This window comes from Echiichthys vipera, assembly GCF_963691815.1.
Source record: "Echiichthys vipera genome assembly, chromosome: 22".
NCBI lineage: Eukaryota > Metazoa > Chordata > Actinopteri > Perciformes > Trachinidae > Echiichthys > Echiichthys vipera.
In genome coordinates, this window is record NC_139847.1 from 13,879,843 (window position 1) to 13,903,199 (window position 23,357).

General features: G+C 40.4%; 1 protein-coding gene across 1 annotated transcript in view; it reads right to left on the reverse strand.

The window, feature by feature from the left end:
* Positions 1–15,631: 15,631 nt before the first annotated feature.
* pcxb (pyruvate carboxylase b) overlaps positions 15,632–23,357 on the reverse strand; it is a 316,797-nt gene continuing 309,071 nt past the window's right edge. The window contains exons 25-27 of the mRNA XM_083937027.1: positions 17,304–17,444; positions 16,782–16,883; positions 15,632–15,838 (exon numbers count right to left, since the gene is read on the reverse strand). Coding sequence (XP_083793153.1) covers positions 15,689–15,838; positions 16,782–16,883; positions 17,304–17,444 — 393 coding nt within the window. The 3' untranslated portion in view covers positions 15,632–15,688. The remainder of the gene's footprint in view (positions 15,839–16,781; positions 16,884–17,303; positions 17,445–23,357) is intronic.

Below are 23,357 nucleotides of genomic sequence, written 5' to 3' on the forward strand. Positions count from 1 at the left end.
AAGGAAACTTTTGAAGTAAATGACAAGATATTGGAGTGGCATCTACTTTAAACGCTATTGCAGACATGTTACATTAGCAGAACCTCATTAAAAAGAAGTTGTAGCCTTTTCAAACCTTAAGAGCATAAACCACAGTATTCGTCCCACTATGAAGGAATCATTATTAAAGTTTATTTAATCCTTCAATCCTTTTTTCCTGTAAATAATGATACATGAGCCTGGGGGAACCTGTTGATTGAAACCTTTATTTAAAACAGTAAAGGCCATTGGACACTGATTACGGTACAAAAACAAATGTGATCTAATACACAATAATACAATACAAGCACAGTAAAGTTACAGCACATATCAACAAATTATACAACAAACAGACCAAGGACATCAACATAAGGGGCAACAACAGACACAGACAAGGGATTTGAAAGCCAAGCTTGTCCAATTTTACATGCTTCTGGAGTTGTCTTGTAAAGTTGCTATTTAAAGTATAAGAAAATCCAGAGTCGTGGTTGAATGAAATGCTCAGTGTGTTGGGAGAGAAGGCTGTACACCGTCAGACAGAGGCACAAGAGAGAGATGTACAGTAAAAGTAGTGCTGGGATCAAGCCTGACATCCAGCTTGTGTGAATATGTTGTGTAATTCTCATATGATCGATCTCACAGCGTTTGCATGGCCAGTAACAGGTATCCACCGATGAAAGGGGCCCATATCCGAGTTCACACTACTCTGAAAATATCTGATCTGTCCCACACGAGAGCAGAGAAATTGTATTTGGGCCACATTTGCTTGTAATGTGCATAGCCTAAGGCACAGTGTCAGTGTTCTGCGTCAGTCATCAAAAACTTATAAGTCACAGTCATGAGGTTGTCTGGCCAAGAAAAATGACTGCTGCAGTTGTTTTAGCAAATGCCCCAAAACAACACATTTACGGTCAAGTGGTTTATAGTCGCATTAAGCAATTTCTGACAGCATGGGTGGCAGAAAAAGACTCAAAAAATAAACTCATAGAAACCCAGTCCTCGAGTTCTGTTGAGTTGTTATGGCATTTTATGCTGGAAATGTCTGCTAATGATTTTATTTACAAGGTTTGTAAGAGCTCATCCAGATGGTCGATGTGTCGGCCAGCATACACAACAATGGGCTGCATGTGGCTCAAAGCTGCGTATAGCTCCATTTGAGTAGAATGTTAATTATCAGTTGGTTCAACACAAGTGACCCTTTCATATTACACTGAGCCATTTTATTCATCGTTAATATCAAAGATAATGCATACAGTTTTGATTCAGTCAGCTCCCCATTTGAGTTTTAGTTAGAATGAGATCTTTTGTCTCTGTGTGCGTGTGTGTGTGTGTGTGTGTGTGTGTGTGTGTGTGTGTGTGTGTGTGTGTGTGTGTGTGTGTGTGTGTGTGTGTGTGTGTGTGTGTGTGTGTGTGTGTGTGTGTGTGTGTGTGTGTGTGTGTGTGTGTGTGTGTGTGTGTGTGTGTGTGTGTGTGTGTGTGTGTGTGTGTGTGTGTGTGTGTGTGTGTGTGTGTGTGTGTGTGTGTGTGTGTGTGTGTGTGCATTCATATCTTGAGCTAATGCAGGAAAGAAGTGATGGAAAATCAGATTTTTAAACATTGACCGTGACCTGATGGTCTTTGCACATTCACCTGGCAAAGAAAATAATCAGATTTGGTTCTCCACATTTCAACAGAGACTAGCAAGATTAAAATAATGCCAAGGTCTTTGGTGAACGTTTGACAAAAAATACTTGAATATTTTGCTTTTGTTGGCACTGCAACAGTATATTAGCACAAGGGTCTGAATAACCTGGAGATATGACTACTGTATACTCCAGCACAGCGGTGCTTCCAGGAAATTTTGACTGGGGTGGCCAAGGTGGGACACAGAGCCAGAGGGGGGTGGCTATGGCAAAGCAAACCTGAACCAATGGCATGTGATACGTGTTATTAACCAATGCAAACCTGAACCAATGGCATGTGATACGTGTTATTAACCAATGCAGAGATGATTTATAATTGAAAAAAAACAAACATGTTAGCATCCATTGTAATGTTTGTAGAACTAAAACAGCACTAACATGTAGTTACTAAACTATTCTCTATTTTCTATTCCACTTTAACCTAACACAGTCATCGAGAAGCCTTGATTATTTTATTCATATTTTTAATTAGTAATTATGTTCAGGATAGGTTATACATTTGATCTGTTTCCAGCCCTGATCACACATCACTCAGCACTTATTATTTAGCTTTGTTACATCATCTGCAGAAGCGTTCACAGCCTGTTAAAGCTGTATCACCCAGTTTATATACGTCTACAGCTGCTTTTATCTAATCAAACAGTCATTTTCATTACAGTATCTCTGTGACGACAGAAAATGCTAACTGCTGGTTGGTGTCTGGTTGGGCTAACAAGTTAGTTGTAGTTTTGTCGTTTGTCTATTTTTAACTGCTTCTAAGTGCTAAATGAAGTTTTCATACACTCAGCTCACTCACTCAAAATCCACAGTGCCATGTCACCCTGTCCACTCAGTGCAGAGCTGATTGTCAGGCACAGTTCGTGCACACACGGCAGATCCCCCCTCAAACTTGCACATGTTACATCACAGGCACACGCCTCAAGCTAGGCATACGCTAAATTATGTTAGCAGTTGCTATTTATGAGTAAGTTAGCCAGCGTACCTCCATGTAGGGTGTACTTTGTGCCTTTTATTGATGAGAGAAAACACAGGCGCGTTCAGAGGAATCTGGGGCACGCGCACTGACGAGCACGGAGAGGAGGAGCTCAGTGACAGAGGGGAAGGGGCGTGAGAGTTGTAGACATTGGAAATTTGAATTTGAGTCAACTCGTTCTGCCAGACTTGCCGACTGCAGCTTTAAACAATAAATGCCCATACCTCTCACAGGATACATGTTATCTTTTCATTGCTGTTACGAATGAAGTCCTGATGATGCCAGAGACAGGTCCGAGGATGCCAACACTGGCTGTTTTCGAGAAATTTGCTGACCAGAGATCAGTTCTTACAACCACAGTCCTACAATTATTAGTAGTAGTTGGACATTACAAACTGGCCCTGTATCAGCAGATTAGTTGTTGTCATTGATTGAGCAGTGTTTGTCCCGGCCGTGTGTTGACCAATAACCTATCAGATCTGGGGAGGTCAAGACGCTATTGTTCCAGAGCAGGAGTATGTTCTGGCTGCATGAGCCTCATGAGTCATTCTGGTATAGGGGGAAAAAATGCTCTGATCCTGACAACTGGCGTATGTGTTATACTGCTCTATACACTGGTAGAATAGTGTGGGAGTAGTAATGTGTTGGTTGCGAACATACAGTACATATACATACAGTACGTGCATGTAGTACATATATTGACACTGCCTGGTAATTGTCTTGGTAAAATGGCTGACACTAAAAACCTGAATAAATCTGACCTGGAGCATTTGATGTTGTTCCAACTGTTGAAGAATGTGAAGCATCTGTTAGCCTCTGTCTAACTCAGAAGTTATGTCCATATTCAGTGTGCAGCAGGGCAGATTGTGTCTGATGTTAGTTTTTGCCCTGACTGGTTGTTAGTGTTCGAAGTGATTTTACAGATTATTCTGAGGGTACTACATGGTTTGGCCCCTAGCTACATTGCTAACCCTCTAACCCCCTTCAAGCCAGAAAGCACCCGGAGGTCTTATTCATAGTCATGACTGAAGTCCAAAGGAGACCCATTGGAGTCAGTGTACTGTGTGTGGAAAAACCTCTACAAGCAGCTCAGGCTAGAAACATCAATTCACTTGGTTCTAACTCTCTTTAAAGCCTGGTCCTATGAGAGAGATTTATTTTTCAGTCTTCCCTAAAGCTACCCTCTCTATGATTGGCAAAGTTATCATTTCCCAGTCAGAAAGATGATCTTTGGAGGTCTACAGCTCTTTACAATCCATCTATCCTTCATATGAAAGCTCTTGATAGGCATCCAGCTCTAATGGCAGAATGTGTGTTATTTTCATATAGGATAGGATACCGTGGCTGGCAAGTTTATTAATGACAAGGTGCTATGTCTTGAAGTGTTTTATAATTCAAGGTTTAACAGGTGTATTGTCACACTGTGTGTGTGTGTGTGTGTGTGTGTGTGTGTGTGTGTGTGTGTGTGTGTGTGTGTGTGTGTGTGTGTGTGTGTGTGTGTGTGTGTGTGTGTGTGTGTGTGTGTGTGTGTGTGTGTGTGTGTGTGTGTGTGTGTGTGTGTGTGTGTGTGTGTGTGTGTGTGTGTGTGTGTGTGTGTGTGTGTGTGTGTGTGTGTGCGCTTTCTTCTTCCAGTTTTAACAGCAACTTCTTCTTGGCATGCACCTGCTGATTAGAGCTGTCATAGTTTTCCTTAAAATTAAGTATAATCTAATTTAGATCAACAATATTATCTCAAACATAATTTAAATATATTTTAAAGTATAAGTATGCAACCTAATGCATACTTTTGAAATACAACAAAGTGTGCAGAGAGGGTGAAAGGGGATAAACTGAAGTAAACTGTTCACCTGACAAGTCACCCATCACTAATTCATGATATCCCAATAATCGGAATTCACCACAATCGACTTATTGTGGGTTTTTCTTTTTATAGCGGTTCCGGATAAAAATCAAACGGGAGAACATTTAAATATTCCGGCAGATATTTCAGGAAAAAGCAACCTGAGTGCTATCCCAGTGATACTATTGATTGTTCTATAAATCTAAAAGCATTAATTCATAGTGGAATTGATCAATAGGTCAGTGTTTGATATGTGTCACAGTTTAAAACATGCATAATATGCAGTTCCATCATCAAATATTGAGACATGCATGCAGAAGCTTGAGATATACAGTACAGACAACTGTTGAATAAACTACAGTCCTTTGCATTGTGAGCGATTATGAGTCACACCACCTGAAATACTTCATTTCTCCCTGATCAGGTTAGATAATAAGAACTGTACAAATCTCTTCTGTGTTAGACTTGACTAAAACATGATAATCCAATAAATACAAAGGAACTTTGACACATTAAGTCACAATATCAGAGGAGAAAAGAATATCCCATAATATAACGCGAAAACTTAATATTCTAGCTGTTTGCCTTGGGTACTGCTGCAAAGTAGCAATTTTTATTAAATTACAGATGCACTGAGAAGAACCATACTGTCTGGGATTAAGGTTAAAAGGATCATACTACATACAACTCTACCATTAAAATGAGGTCAGTGTGACCCCAATTAAAATACCCTGCTCCTTTTAACTGAGCAGAATGCAATCATAAAACCATCATGTGTAAAGGGCAGACAATTTAATATTTACTGTAATGTCCCATAAAGGGAAATGTGTTGAGGTCAGACAATAATGGGCCAGCCAGGCTGCCATTTAGATGCAATCCCCAGTTAAAGTTTGTCTTAATATAGTAAAAGTGACTGTTCATTGTTCATCTCCAGTTTTTTATTGGGGAGTGATAAGGCTTGAGCCTCCAAAATTGCATTTAATGGCAATAATAACCAACCATTAAAGTCCAGAATGACTTTTCTGAAAATGCAAATGACTTTTTTTTGTCCTGTTCTTTCATTGAAGTGTTATAAAAAAGATCATCAAACTGTGATACTGATGTCTTCTTGGAGGTTTTTTGTGACAAAGTGTTGTAATTTACACTTATTTTTGGATCCACTTGAGCTTCACCTGCTTCTACTTAAGCCGTTGATTTCATTCATCTAATTTCTGACAGCTCTCAGCCAACAGTTGTAAACGTCTTCTGTTCAGCTGCGGGTGTGAATAGTACAGGGATACCTCAAGAGTTTTTCCAGTCTAACTGAAAAGTTTCAGCTTTCATTACTGGTACTGAAGCAGGCAAGGGCATGTGCAGTAGCCACCTTCTGTTCCTCCATCAGCTCCAGCTGCTACTCAATATTTTGCGGCTCATATAGGTAGCTACGAACATCCGATTAGAGCATCAGATCCTCTAACTCCCCTTCTTCCATATCATACTGATTACCTTCCGCCATGTTTGTTTACTTTCTACAAAGCGCACACAAGGAAGCACATAGTTTCCGCAGGTTGCATCTACCAAGTGAAGTCCTACCCACTGATCTGTGATAGACAGTGTGAGCAGGTTTCACCCCCTATAGGCGGGTTTGAAAAATTAGGAACTAGTGCTTGTAGTTTTAGCAGAGGCCGTCTCTCTCACACTTCAGATTGATGATGACTAATCGATGACTACTCGTCATGTGTGAGAAATAGATACGACTCTCTCCCATCTCAGGGGAATGATGCTGGACCATTCAAAAATATGACTTGGTCTCTAATGATACACATCTTAATTCAAATGGGTGAAGTATCCCTTTAAGTGTCTGTCTCTTTAAGTGTAAACAACATGGCGGCTTCCACAGATGAGCACAGCTATTGTGCCTTTTATCCGTAAAATTCACGTTACACAAACTTTACTTTCTGTACATTGTCTTGATGCTGTCAGTACGTCATACGCTGCGTTGATCTGATTGGTTGATTTGGCCCGTATGTTGGTGACAGACAGATGGATTATCCAATCAGCAACCAGTATTTTCGCCCCTTCCCAAAAGATCTGTAAACGAGAGTTCCCAGATGGATATGCTGCGCAAATGCGAATCAATCCATCTGGCGCAGTCAGGTTATTTCAGGTGTATCATATGCAACAAAATATCAATAAATCCTTACAAATATATTAGCTTTACAAAATTCTTAGAAAATGAGTTCATTGGCAATACGTTTGTTATTTAATTAATTGTTTGCTTGATTACTTAAGTTATTGTTTCAGCTCTAATTACAGTTAGCATCTTGAGAACTAAGAGGCTCAGGCTGGTTACGCATTTGTTAGTGTCAGCAGTTTACATCTCTGTTCTGTCATTAACACTCACTACAGCTTAAGTCAGGTATAGTTTTAATTGTGTCGTCTGACAAACTGCACATGTATGTCTAAGATATATTCACATAAAGCTAAATGCTAGGACAGGACAAGGCTTGATAGGTAGAGCTAAATTGCTTAAAGCAGGCAGTGGAGTCTCAGGGAGGACATAGAACTCACCGCTGTGTATGTAGACGGAATAAGCACCACAATCATGAACTGGTTTATAGAATGTTTGAGAATACGATGTTCTTCTGAGCTACCGGGAAGCTCCATTCATTCAAAAAGCTCCATCGTTGGCTGTTCCAGCTTAGTCAAGACTATGGAATAGTGTTTTCCGGCGTAGCTTTTAGGCCTTTTAAGTCTGATCTTGCAGAAGCTGACATTTGCCACAGGTGGAACTCTCAGGCTGCTGGCACAAGAGTGATTTCTCCCATGCTCCGCCTGGATTACCAGGTCTGACTCAAAGCTGCTGCGCATCACTCGTTTTAATGCAGATAAAGTCGATGTCTGTGCTCGACTCTAGTTATCACATACGCAAGTCAAGTACTAACACTTGCCAGACAGAAGGTTCATCGACGTGTTTGTGCGGAGACAGAAGATGAGTTATAAAGAGTTGTTCGTTTGGAACAACATGCTCTCTCTTGAACGCGCCTGTTGCCACGGTAACAGTGCAATATTCCAATACCTATGCGGAGAATGTATATGCACAAAATCTTTGATGATTGGCACACTGTCTCTGACGCACGTAAATACAAAATGAGTGATTTGGCTCTCCTCCTTTGATACCTCCCTCTCTTTGCTTTCTAATTCCTTAATTCCTGTCTCAGCTGTGTGTCGCAGTATGAGCCGCTCTCCTCTACTCTCTGTTAGCTCACACTGCCTCTGTCGCATTGAATCCTCCCTGTCCGACTGTGTGTGTGTCTCTGTTTCTGTTCTTCAGCTTCCCCCTTATATTTGCTGCAGTGCTTTGATTCGAGCTGGAACGCTTTAAGCTCACAGTGGCAAAGAGGGGTCACACTTACAGACATGCACATGCACACACTTACATGTTAACACAAAGGAACACACACTTTGAAGCCTCTGAGTGTTACGAGAAAGCCAAGGTGTGCGTGTGCGTGTGTGTGTCCTTTCTGACACCCAGGGCTAAACCAGTTCCGTGGAGCAGTTTCAGCACTTAATGAGATGCCTCATCACATACACATGCAGTTTAAACACTCTTTATTTCTCTCTTTCTTCCCAGTCTCGTTCTCCCACATTGACACACGCATTCTTGCATCAACACAGAGTGTCAGTAGCTGTAGCATCAAAAGGGCTTGAGATTGACACTGGAGGGGTGAAAGGAAATGATCCATATCCTGGCTAGCTACTGGCCATCCTTTGATGCATTCATTAGAAATTGAATTTGTCAGTGTGGTCAGCACGCAGCATTGATCTTTCTGGTTAATTGATGTGTGAATTGTTAACTCATCACTCGTAAGGTTGCCCATGGCTTTGTGATGCGCTGCTGTGCTGCTAATAGTGTTCAATGATGAAGTTGAGTCTGGGGGAGGGAAGTAGAGGCAGATAGTTCACCATTTCTCACTTCTTGTCATTTAACCATGTCCATAAGTGGGACACTCAGCATCCCAAACGTTAGGCTGCATGTGCCCCTGCGAGTTTTAAGATCATTGCATAAAGAAAGAGAGCAGAGCCAAGATGTGCCGTCAGGGATGTTTCTGTGTGGACATGCAGGCTAGGAGGTTTTACTACTCTGCAAGCCCCTTGCCTCTGATTCTCAGACAGGTGGAAAATTGTCAATGCCTACAAGCAATCTTTGAATGGGGAGTAATGGAAAAGGAATGGAAATGGCAGCGGACCACACCTGCTGAGCGAGTGCTCACAATCCCTCATTTGAAAGTGATGTGTGTTTGATGCTGTGCTGGTGTTTCATTTGATGTTGTGTGACATAGTAGCTTTTAAATTCATCCCTACTTTACACCATGATTGTCAGTTTTTATCTATGATTTAAAAAAATATGACCATTGCATTTACTCAGTGCTATAGCACCCATTCCATGCCTCTGGCTTATTTTCAGCAATTAGAATAATTCAGTTTGTTATCTAAAACATTTTTTCATGGAGATTCCAGAAAAGAAAGTATGATTTGGCAGTGCCTGTGTCTGGATGGATCAGATCCTGGTTGTGCAGATTGATGGGAAGCTTGACCGAGCTGTCCATCCCGTCTGTCTGAGACACTATGTAGCCCGTCCTCCTTGTCAATTCTCTCTTTATTCAGGCAGGAGGATTACAGAAAAGAAAGAAGCAAAGCCAGCAGTGAAGGGATTATGAAACAGCAGCAAAGGGATTAGAGGGGAAAGTCGCACCTCAACAGAGCAGCGGACCCCTGCGGCCCGTGTAAGAGACTCAAGCACGGGTTAGAAAAAGTAGGCTGCTCAGCCAGCCGCTGTCGCATGGCCTGCCTGTGTTCCACAGAGCTTCTTCAGTAGGTGTTTGACACACAGAGTTGCCAAGACATCACAGCTCTCCCCAGTGGGTATTTGCTCTTCATTTGGACAGTGGCAAAGCGGACAAAGGGATGACCAAAGGGGAGCCACAAAGGGGATTTGAACTCTGGCACTCATTTATGGATTAGAGGAAGGAGTTATTAAACAGTTTCAGTAGAGGGTCCAAATGAGAAATTTGGTCTGAGACCTCAGCACCCAGGCAAATGAAAACGTTTGCTACTCTTGTGATGTTGACACTATTGTGAGGCATAGAGCCAGCTGAAAGAGCAAAAGGCTACAGAGAAGTCATGGTTTTATCTGACAGTGGCCAAACATTGGCACACAACACTGGATAAGTCCATTTCCATTTCACCAAAAATCTGGAAACTCTGATGCCTTCATAACCAGTCGATTAGATTACTGCATCTCCTTGCTCTCTGGCATCAATAAAAAAAATCCCTCTCCTCAGCCATCTTAAACTCTGCTGCCAAGACTCGGGCCAGTGTCTGATGGGATTGGGGAAAGTCTGTCTCATCTTTTAAATGTCTTTTTATGCGTCTTGTTCTTGGCCTTCAGTTAATTTCACGTATTCATTTCATGGTTTTTTATAAATTATTGAGTAGCTGATTAAAGGTTTTCAGTAGCTCAATTATCTGAAGCTCACACTAGCTTTAACTGTTATGACATGAGAAATAGATGTTAATTGACATCTCCATCTATGCCACCTGCAGACCGCAGTGTAATGTAATTAAAAGCAAGGCAATGTACTACAGAAGATAGCCATGCTCCAGTAAAGGTTGCTTCAAGCCGCACTTGTATGGTGAATTAGTTACTAATCAGTTAAATGTTTCATCACTTATCAAAACTGTGGATTACTTTTTAATATCAAGCAATAAGACCTCAATCTTATGTAATTGCTTTTCTCTGAACTCAATTAGTCAATTAATTGATTAGTTGATTGACAATCAAAGTAGTTGCAGATTTGGTATGTCAGTTGTTTATGGGTTTTCAAGCAGGACAACCTCAAGTTTCAGTTATACAATTGTTGAACTGCGCTTTGTTACTTTGTATTATGTGATAGTCTATGACCTAAATATCTTTAGGTTGTGGACTGTTGGTTGGACAAAACGAGCAATTTGATTACATCAACCTGGCCTTTAAGTACATTTTAAGGCAATTCTTCACTACTTTCTGACATATTAGACCAAGTGAATCAATTGATGGAGAAAATAATCCCCCATTAATTGATAATCAAAATAATTATAATCGAGCATAATAAGGCATTTTTCCACACTACTCTGGAGGCAGTTCTGTTGGTGCCAATCCCTGTTTGTCACTTACTTTGAAGTTTTGTCCCACACATCAAGTGATGAAATGAAACGTTCACAACAATCAGACTATCTCTCAATATGACATACTTTCGCCATCGCCATGGGAACAGACTAATCTGTTTATGTAGATTAGTAGGCCTTCCATTATTGTGATCATTACTACAGCATAAAAATTCAACTGAAACACAAATTATTCCTTTGACCACAAGGAAGCCCCCAGAGGCCTCATTAAGAGAGAAATCGTTGTTGTAAATGTGTGTTTTAAGTGTGCACAGCTAACTTTTCTGTTCTAACTTGTCATTATGGAGTAAATGATGATTACACAATATAATGGCTATAGAATAATGTCACCACCGGTGTTTAGATTGGTTCTCTATAAGCCTCACCTATTACTGTCTGTGGGTACAAACTTCCAGCAAAATGACAACTCTCTTTACGGTACAAAGGAAGACGAAAGCACTTGAGTTGTGCCTGTACTTATGAACAAAATAAAATAGTAACACTGAGGCTTCGTAGCCTGAACCAAGGCCACTTTAATGCACACCAATCATCGATAGTCTGTATCAAGCACACGGTGCGACAGCATGTGAAAGATGCAGGAAACTATAAATGTGTGCTTGGATTTGATATTTCACTTGGCATTTAAATAATAATTGAAGCAAGGGCACCATGTGTGTGTTATTAGTAAAAAAAACAAATAAAATAAACCAGGAAACGTGACATTTCCTGTCTTTATGTGAAAAATCTGATATTCTGATTTTGAGGGGTTTGTGTGACAGTATGGTACCTTTTTGGATGAAATTCAGAGTTCCACTCGACTAAGATTCGCTGTTGCTTTTACAAAATATGTATTAAGTGACTGACAATATTTATTAAATGCCACCATCAGTTTTGTTTGTGAGATCAGCAAACCAATCAAGGTCATAACAGGCACACTGTTATCTGTTACATATGCAAATTTGATTATGTTGTTATCAATCAAAGCTGTCAATCAAGTCACCTGACAAGTGGGTCACAACATCCACAGCAGCACACGGGTGCCCCTGTGTTTTAATCTGAGGACAATTAAGTATCGAGCTATTATTTCATCCTGGCACCATACAGGGCTCCTACACATTTTCCATTTCAAAATTCCAGACTTCTTGAAGGATTTTTCGGTCAATATTAAACATTGAGATGCTTATTATGTAAATAAATGGTTTTAAAATCCAACTTTTAACACGTACCGGTACGTTAAATTCTGACTTTGTACTATGTCATTATTTTGCCAAGTAATTATAAGTAATTATACGTTTTTACATATGTATTGTAGCTCATATAAGTGAATGAGGGCCAAACCGAGACATTTTCAACGCACAGCATTTTATTCAAGCTAAATGCTTGAAGAGTGCAATTAATAACTGTTTACCTGCAACCCGTACAGACAGTTACAGTAGGGATGGAACAACCAAAGAAAAAACAAGTCTTTGATTCATTGGCTTTAGATGGAGTAAACATACTTACAAAATGATAAATAAAAATAAATCATAAATAAAATGTAGACGGCATGTATGGAAGAAATTCAATAAACACATTCAGTCAAATTAAATGACTTGCAGGGTTTTCACTTGAGCATCTATTGTTGAAATCTAATTAGTAGTTGGACCCATTTATCCGACAGAGCTGCAGTTTGACAGGCTGATATGAAATGCAGGAGTCAAGCGCTCAGATATTTTCCTCTGGCCAGCATTGAGCTGATCCGTCTACTTTGCCATCAGGCATTGACAGACAAGGTTGTGCAGGCATTGGTTGTTTTTGAAAGCCATTAACTAAAGCTGGCCTTCGCTTGTCGGTCTGACCTTGTGCTCAGGGTGTATCTTGTGCCTACTGTCTAGAGTATGCAATACGTAAACCAACACAGTGCGGATTGTTATAGTTTAACTTTATTTGTAAATACAGATGGAACAAGAAGAATTATCGCTTTTATATAATTTTTCCCTTTTTGTTCGCTCCAGCTGAGCTGATCTAGTCTTTCCTAGTACGTAAACATACTTTGATCTTTAAATGCAAACTACATTAGTAAATGGAAATAATTAAACTAAAATGGATTATTTAGAAATGAAAAAGAAAACTTTGGAACATTCATATAGATATTCCATGGAGACAGTTTGAATCCCTGGGCGGTCATGCCTGCTAAAGAGAGTAAATCAACAGTTTGGTTTCATAAAAACACACAAAGGAAAGCAATAGAGAAAGACCAAAGACCCTATTTTTAAACTCAAACTTCGACAGCTCAAGAATAGGACAATATTACACCCTTTCTGAAACAAATAACATTTTCCAGCTGTGTGTACTTTTTTCTCCAATTTATTTTTTTCCCCAGACACTGAATAGCAGTACATTGTCATAAGCACGGTTGTGTAATCACTGCTGGCTAAGACATAGAGAAACACTTCGATACAGTTTACATTATTGCATTAGTGTATGCCATAATCTTACATGTGCTTATTTACACTGTTGAGAGAAAGCAGAAGAAAACATAATGGAAAGGTGGTCGAACGAGGCAGGGAAAGCAGAAAAACATGGAGAGGAGGGAACTTTACATTATTGTGCAACAGCTTGTCAAAAACACTCATTCATACAATCCCACCACTTTGTCTCCCATCTCTTTCCAAAGACTCACAGATTGATAAACCAGGAGGCGCAGTGGGCTGAGGAGACATCGATGTACCAATTAACTCCAGCATCACTGCTCAGTATTGATGCGTAGTTCACAAGGGGACTCATTCTCAGAGGTAACAGAGCAAAAATGCTAGAAACAATTGAGACACGTCCAAATTTCTATTTTGCGTTTCACTCAGAGCTGCACAGATTAGGTATGGTAAGCTGTTGTAGTGTCATTTCTGGCTCGCTGTCAAACATTACACCCTTCACTGTTTTATGCGACTGCGTCATATCCTCTCCTACTGTAATTGATATGTGAAGTCAGATTGATGGTCTACTTTCACTGGTCAGGCTGGCTAAACATTCAGTTCAGCATACAGTAAATCACTTTCAGGGTCAAGACCTTCAAATCATTAAAAAAACACTTGACATTAGTGTTAAAACAAAGTTCAGTTTAATTCAGTAACTGCCCCATCTGAGTAACTCCTTGCTATAGATTTTTTTGGATAGGCCTACAGTGTTACTATGGAGATATAGCCATCACTGTGACGTGTACTTGGTTTTGTTGTCTTTCGATCCAGGCAGCACTCAAGGGCTGGGAGTGACAGCGTGCATATTTTTGCATCAGTGCATGTGAGTATGAATATTTCATTTCTTTTCAAATGTGTTTTCAGCTCTGCAGGTGCAGCATTATGGGGACTGGTTGGCTTTGTCTTAAAATGTGCTTTCCCACCCACACACACTCACTTAGACCCATTTAAGCAAACACACACACACACACTTGAAATATGAAGCCGAGTGCTGCTACTGGGAGTCTCCAGAGTCTCATATTAGTCCAGCTAATTTCACATCATTTGACAGAGAATTAATTCATAAATGAATCAGCTGAGCCTTGGAAATAACACCACATGCATCGATTACACCACCATGTAATCCCATTTACACCTAGCATTAAAATCCCAATGCAGTCAGAAGAGCATTCACCATAATCTCTGCCCTGTTCTCTGTAGACAGGGTGGAACTTCCCGTGAAAACATTTCTAACATCACACTAAAAGGGCCTTGGATGCCACCATAACACTGACTTTATACCTCTACAATTATGCAGCAGATAGAGCTCTATTGGTTTTAGTGGGCCTCCCTGGAGCTGGTTTTGGATTAAGAAGGGAGCATTTAAACCAACTATAACAGAGGTACTTTGTAAAAAAAGCACATCTCTAATCCTGTTTGGGTGTTTCCAACTCTGCCTACAGCTTAATGTCACTCTAACATGATTATGGCATTGGGATTTTAAAGACAGGTGTGAGTGGAGAAAGATATTCAACACCAGCACAGATCTATTACTGATACAGCAACAGACCACATTTCTTTTTGTTTACTTTGGTGCAACATTGTTTATTGTCACGTATGTGTATCAACTCTAAAACTGTGCCACTTTATTTGTTGTGCTTCTCTTGTGAAAATATATTTTTTAATCACATTCATATCTAAAACAGGTTGAACAAAATATTGTGATTTATGTCCTTGTGTAAGCCCCTGTGTAATTTCTTTCCAAAGAACAATGTTAGATTTCTCACCAACAAAAGAAAGTGAGTCTAAATGCTACCAGTGATTCCACATTTCCAGAATTCACTGTGACTAATATCAGAGATCGACGATGTCAAGAAATTTTGTTTCTATATGAAAACATGATTTGGTAATACATCTAGGTCTACTCTCCTTTGTCTCAACCCTGCTGATTATAACATTTAGTAGTCATTAAGATAAAGCTTTACCTACTCACGTTGAATATATTAGGCAACATTAACAGCATAGAAATGGAAATTGTGGCATTTAATTGCAAGTAGATGTTACAATCCTTTTAGCATTACACATGGTTAGTTCATTTTGTAGTACATCACATTTAAGACTAACATTTAAGTTACGGAATGTATCACAATTCAAATATGTTTTTTCTTCTTCCAAATGCTGACAGGACATTTAGAGATGTACTGCTTTTTGACCCCATCACCACACCTCCAATGAATTGGAGTTGCGTTAGTTGTAAAATTCAATGAAGGATTCCCATCTAATGATTTAATTATTTAGGACTGGCATATTATCTACTGTTAACACCTTTCAGGTGTCTGGGTGGGTGTGGCGTTGTGCTTCATTTTGTCACCTGTGTAACCAAACAGAATATGTACAAATTGGGGGCCAGCATGTCAGTCCTGCCACAGATGACACTTAAGGAATCCTGTTTTTTTTTCTTCCCCCTTTTCCCTCCCCCCCAACCTCACCATTTCCAGAATCAGATGATCTATCTCCCTACTACTACCTCCCCCCTCACTCGCTCTGCCCTCTCACTCTACTCCTCAATCTCCAGTATCAGGTCATCTCCCTCCAGGGAGGAGTCAGCCGTCACATGGACAGCCTTAACGGTACCGGCCACCGGGGAGTTGACCACTGTCTCCATTTTCATGGCCGAGAGGACACACAGCGGCTGACCCTTCTCCACCTTGAATGATTATAGAGACAGTTCACAGAGCATTAAATACACAAGTCAGATGTACAGTTCACTGAAAAAGCACTGTAGTCTAAAAAGTTAAAGCATTTTCTATTTTTCTGGATAAAAGGTCGAAACAACCAATACAAGCATTGACTTATTAGCAGAGTAACTAATGGATGAGATAACACTTACTGTAAAATAGTTTCAATTTATAGGGAGTGCTCTCTTTAATTACAAACAACATGAACTACTGTATTGTACTGTATTTGTACTGGTGCACAAAGCACTGAAAAATGAAAGTGTTGAACTTTTGGACATTTTTCATTGTTGTGAGCACAGCAGGCAGTAAGTCTGCATTGAATGTTCAGTCGGATCAAGACTCTTCTTTACAGTGATCAGTTTCTGAGTATTTTATTGAAACAGAGTTCTTAAATGAATGCCTGTGTTTAGACGACAAACTATTTTTTTTGTTGAATAAATAAGGGAAAGAAACAAAAGATCATTTCTGTACCAGCACTGAATAGGCTTCTTTGTTTTAGTGCTGATTGGATACCGTAGGGGTGTAAGAAAATTCACTATCCCGATATTAAGTGATTTTGTGTGACTATTGTAGCAGTAATGTATCTTCAATATAACAATGTACGGATGTGTTGATGTGTTCTTGATATCATTACATTTTTCCAAAAATTAGATCAATAAAATTGTGACCAGTGTATCATGATAAGAATCGTATTAACAGATTCTTGCCAATACAAAGCCTGCAAAATGACTCTTTTTCTTTCAGATATAGAAAACTATATTTTCTAAATAGGAAGCCCCTTTCTTAAGTAGGTGCACAATAACGTTGAATTCATATCAAAGCCAAACTGCAGGGACAGATACTGCGAGAGCTAATGTAGTGGAATCTAGATGTTGAGAGAAAAGAGGATAAGCAGGTTAACAGTAAACTAACCTTGGATCCCACTTCCACCTTGACCTCCAGGACTTTTCCAGGCATGGGTGCTCCCACCTGACCCTTGATAGACTTCTGAGCCTTGGGATGAAACTTCATTTCCTGGGTCGGAGGAACAAAGAGAGATTTCATGCATCTGTCCAGTGGATCATCCATCCAAGTCTGCCCTCCATTTATCCACTCATCCAGGCAACAATCCATCAACATAGTCTTTCAACGGCCCATTGAAACGTTCCTCCCTGCTGAGCCATCTGCCCCTCACAACCATTTGTTTCTATGAATAAAAATCATCTATGATTGCTGAGTGCACTGTCATCAAATCTTTTTTCCCCTTAGATCTATGTAGAGAACAGTTTTTCAGAAACGTTCCATTCATCTCTCCCTTTCTCCATTTCTTCATCATTCACCTGCAGACATACTGTATGTCTATCTGTCAAACCATCCCATCATCCATCATGTTTTCATCCACCAGCCTATACCTCCCTCCCTCCCTCCCTCCCTTCCTCCATCCCTTCTGTGTACCTTCATGGCCACAGTGTCTTTAACCAGCACAGATCTCAGCTGTCCGTTCAGCTCAAAGAAGACCTCTCTTTGGCCCGCCTTGTTCAGGTCACCCAGTGCCAGGGCTTTGATGTGGAGGATCTTCCCTCTCTCCAGCTCCACCTGAGATGAAGAGAGAGGAGAATTGGGGAGGACAGAAGAGAAAATAGAGTGAGAAGGAGGAAGGGACAGAAATGAGAGGATGTTAGAAAATTAAATTGAATACATGGGTGCTTTACTCACAAGCTCAGCTAAAGCAATAAAAGACTACAGAGCTTGGTTAAATTAAAAAAGGGAAGTTAGTGGAGTGAGACTAGCACAGTGTTTTCTTCTTTTCCTTATTTCAGAGAAACATGGACATATTCCTGGGAAGGGACTCATTAAACTTTAGTGTAATTACTCTGCTTAATAAATAAATCAAATAATGTAGCTTTTCACGTCGCAGAGTTTTGTATTTACACTAACTTTTTTATTGCACTGCATTAAATCTGTGATTTGTGTTCTACAAAAAAAATTGGTCTTGTTTTATGGGACCAAAGGTTTTGAATGAAAAGTTGGAGCCCCTTTTTTAACAGCAGTTTGCACTTTGACCTGTCAGTAGAGACAGCGCAGGTGTTACTAATAATATTACGAAGCGTGAGAGAGAGGCAGATGGGAAAGAGTCGCTGTGAATCCTCCACAATATTCTGTTTTTTATTACATTGCAAAGCAGCAATTGGTTGATTTGAGGCTTCCTCATGTGTTTGGTTTTGAGGCACTTCTGTGTTATTAAGTGCCACATCGGAAAAAGAGTTCCTAAGTTGTAATTATGATTTGGATGCTGATATGAACACTGTTTACAAACTGGAAATTAAAACAACTTTGATATGACACGAACTCAGCATAAACCAGGATGCACAACACTCTCACCGTCTAATACTGACACACAAGGCACCATTGAGCATCTCTAAAAACACATCACGTGTTAATTGTTAACCCATTTGCAGCGATATTAGACAATGGAAAAGGCTGCAATGTCATGTTCTAAAAGAACCAGCTTTAGCTATATATACAACTGACTTGACTGTATTCTTTATAACTGACTCAGGTATTGTAATCACGCATTACTTACTTTAATAATTACCAGCCAAAAAACCCCAAAAGTACAGTAGGACATAAGCTCATCCCCCCTCTTTGATAACTCCTTTTTACTTTCTGATGTATCTGGGAAAATGATGAGTGGATCGAGGCCCTTCTTTCTGTCTCTTGTCTCAGTCAGGTTAAATCTGTGTGATTGACAACTTTCATACCAGCCTGTACCAATGCACCAGAAGGTTTGGGGTGAAACCCTCCCTAATAGTAAATGTGCAGGATTTTAAGACATGACTTGGGGGTCTACAAAGGTCAGTTAAAATGGAATTTCAGGGAAGAGATCAAAACAGGAGTTATACAGAAGACTGTGATAAACACTGACCGCACTATACAGTATGTGTATGAGCTACACTAGTAAAAAAAAAACAACATAGGTGGGTCTATGCTGTATTTCTATAGGTGTGTTTAAACGATGGTCGAATACCCTGAATGAAGCGGGTCTACCTCGCCAAACCTAATTTGCATGTGAGTCGCTCAGGAGGCGATTGTTCTCAGCGGGAAGTGACGTGTGGAAGTACAGACGCCACAACAACATGGCGAAGTAGAGTACACGCTTTTATCCAGTGGTGTAGAAGAACACAGCGCAGAAAATGATCCGTGCACAGATTCTGGATTGAATTTCTGACATGTTGTCCTCTATACCCCTCTCTCTTCCATTCACACACACACACACACACACACACACACACACACACACACACACACACACACACACACACACACACACACACACACACACACACACACACACACACACACACACACACACACACACACACACACACACACACACACACACACACACACACACACACACACACACACACACACACACACACACACACACACACACACACACACACACACACACACACACACACACACACACACACACACACACACACACACACACACACACACACACACACACACACACACACACACACACACACTTATTGTGTGCACCAAACACCAAGGCAAATTCCTACTTGTCAGAGAAACCCATGATTGTGAGCATCTAACCACCCACTATTTTCCGTTCTTTTTCTTGGTCCTTTCCATGTCTGCAGCTTGTGCTTGTGTACTGGATACAACGCTCTTAACTCCTTTTGTCAGACAACCCAACATGATAGATGGGTAAGAGAGCCAGCAGTTTCATGAAAGTGGAGAAGAGAGCTGGAGAAAGAGGGGAAAGTGACTTCACTGAGGACTGGGGAGTGAGGGATGAAGTGTGTGATTGATGAGTGGTGGGAAGAGCACAGGTGATGAGATCTGTGTGTTTGTTAGTGAGAGAGGGCTCCCCCAGTGGAGCGGCTGTCCTGTATATGAATCACACACGCATGCACGCACGCACGCACGCAGCACGTAACACGGCTTATCTGTGTGTTACCACCAGACATATCAGCCCTGATATCAACTAGAGAAGTGGTAAAGACAGAATGACGATCTGAGAGATAATGTCAAAGACAAGCAGACTGGAGGACAGGAAACCACCTGTAAAGTGTCATTTTGAGACAAAGGCATTACGCTCTCTGTATCAACATCAGATGACTCTTTTCTCATCACATCAGTTCTGGTCACTGCTGCCTTCTGTTCCATCCTGCTCGTCCATCTCTTGACACTGGCCGTTGCACGTCGTCGTTTATCTCCCGTCTCTTTTTAAATCTCTTATCGGTTGGAAACTCATTTTTCCCATTGTTTTTCTATTTGTCCAACTTCTTTTGTCTGGCTTTCAATCTCTCTCCTGTCACTGCTCCCATGTGTCACAGTTCTATATTTTCTGCTGTTATTTTGCCATCCATTTCTAAGGCTGTTCTGTCTCTCATGCTGTTGTTCATTCTCCTCAACTGTGTCTATGCACCCATTTTCCTCGACCTTTCCCCTCCCATGCGTTTTGTTTCTCACATTGATATTCCAAACTAAGTCTCATGCTGAAGACGGAAATACATTCTGCTGCAGGTATATATTGATCTCAATTTTATTCTGCCTCTCTTTCTCCGGATGCTCTGACTCTTCATCTAGTTCACTGGTAATGGAACATTTCTTCGTGTGCCTCTGCGTTCTCTCCGGCATACAATCGTCATGTCTCTCTCCACCTCCTTTACGCTGAGCTTTTATAACAGCTTGGGCTGTTTTGTCGGGCTCTCGGCAGCACTTTGCAAAAAACAAACCCGCCTTCCCCTTTCCAACTGTGTGGCTCCAACACTACATCTCCTCACAACTGTTCCCATGAAAAATACAGTATGCGCCTCTGAAGAGTTGGGAAAAGATTTATGAATCTTTTGAAGAGGGTTTTGTCTCAGATGTAATCGTGTGTGTTTGCCAGTTTCATAAAGAGCTAAAGAGACAACTTCAGTGCACTGTGTCGATATCGAAAACACACCAGAGATGTATTAAGACTTTCACAGATGAATCAGAAGAGCTCACACACTGATGTTGCTACGACCCCCCCTATGGTTGGCTTCAATTACCTGCTTTTATTTAGAATCCAATTGCAGGTAAAATTAGCCTGGGAACCAGACAAATCTGCTGAGCTCATGTTTCATATGCTCTGGCTGGAATTCTGTCTGAATTAGTGAGGGGTCAGACATATCTGCCAGACAGGCCCTGTGGACCATATACCACTGTTAATCGAGCATAAGGCAGGTTTCACAAGATCCCTGACAGGGAAGTGTCACGCTAATGATACATACTGAATATAATTACTGTACTTAACTGGCAGTCTCCTTCCAGTACAACATACCAGGCTCATGAAACTCAAATCCAACTGTCAAACTAGGCAGCGCTGATCAAATATGTATCAATGTTCTGTTACCGCAGTTCCAATTTCTCATCTTAAATGTTTTCAGAAACACATTTTACATTATACCGTTACCCTGTTTAGCTGTAATATGAGAGAGTTTGTGATTGCATGTGTTGCTCAGCGCTACATTGTGTCGTTAATTGGTTGTAGTTGGTTGCGTCTTGGTCTACACCGCTGATAACATCTTCTGGAAACTGAACAACAAGGTCCCAGACCAATATCCATTTGCAAGATGTCTAATATGCATTTGCGAATGAGACTAGTGATAACAGGCTAAGGTAAAGCAGAGCTCATTAAACTTTCCCTCCAAAACTTTCAAGCAGTCATTGAGCTACACAGCAAATAAGAATGCAAGGATAAATAAACTATCCTTTTTCTACAACTAAAGACACAATACGAGAGGATAATAACTCAGCAACCAAAACTGTGTTCCAACTCCATCCTACCAGCCCTAATTTTACAGCATACAGTACGTATACTTGATGTTAGGATGATATTTTAAGGTTGAAACATTATTGTAATGCAGCCTTTAAAATCAAGAAAGGACAACACCTTTGTCATACTATGATGTTCAAAATCTCAAACAGTATCTAGATATTGATAGAATCTCAATACATGGCCCAGCCCTTCTTATACTTACTGAAATCATGCAATACAAGCACTGTGATACAATTCAAATTAGATGTTGAATCAACTTCACACACAGAAAGCTACGTGTTGTTCCTCAATATTTTGTGCTTATTTATCATGATTTATAATAACATGCTGATGAGTGCTGCGTATCAACTCGATGGCTATGCCTTACCATAAGAATACAGTTTTTTTTCTCTAAGCACCCAACCTCCTCCTGCTTTGGTTTCTTATCATTTGTGGTAGCATCTCTTGTGCATTATGTATGTTCCACATCTCAGCGATGTATCTGCTGTATTCTCATCTATATCGCCCTTGCATTTATTAAGGTATTACCCTACAGCGTTTGATGTCAAATTCAACTGCTTATGCATTTGGTGCTATAGTATCTATGACTGAAACATATTCCCCAGTATGCTTCTCATCAGGTCTCTGATATGACTCCATTAATGACTTTTGTTGCTAGTGACAGTAATGGCATTACTGCCGGGGCACATTAGCACTGACAGGTTATGTATGACTGGGTCCATGTTTGTGAAAATCTGTGTTTATATTTCCATCAAACATGATTAATGTCATATTGAGTCATCAGCATGATGATAGGTCAATGTCTCTTTTTCCATTCTGTTTGTGTATGCTGTATGTGTGGGTGGAGGACAGCAGTGGGCCCAGCTGTCACCCATGTCTACGTGTGTATTTGTGTGTCTGAATGCGCTCTAAATGGCCTTCAGATGCTATTTCACAAAGTGGTCATTTCATCTTTCGATAGCTATTTCAGAGACACATGTCTATGTGTGCTTCGTCCAAGCCCAGTTCAGACCAAAGATCAAATGTGTGTATTACACACATAAAAAAACATTGCAGTTGTGTCCTTCAAACCCATTAACTGCACAAATAGAACTCTCCCAGCCTCACTGTTCACACACAACTGGATTGGCAGCAGGCTTGAAATGAGGGGCTTAACAATACCAAATTATTACTGTGAAAGCCTTTATAGTATATGACTGTCATTTTTTTATACAGTCCATGGTAGCACAGTGGTATTTACTTTCTTTTCTGCCTTTACAGTGTAGGGTGTAATTCCGAAAAGAAATCTGCATTGCAAAAAGTCCCCATGCAGGAGCACAAAAATAAATGTGCTTCTCATAAGCACCTAATAATTACCATTTATGATGGAGACAGGCCGTCTCTACAACACCCACACTATCTGTCTGGGCCAACAATAGTTTTCTCCTGTGTCTCAAAGGGTTGCAGCAGCTGCCACTCACTTAGCCTACTGCTAACCTGCCTCTGAACATCTTTATCACTCATACGTCATACTGTCATGGCTATCATATGCACATATCTCATATCACCAAAAAGTCAACTTGTCAGGATTTGAGGAAACTCAATTTTCCCCAGTGATGTCTATCTGTTTTAATATTTTCTCAGCATCTTTGAAAGGTGTGTGATTGTCAGATCATAAATATTTA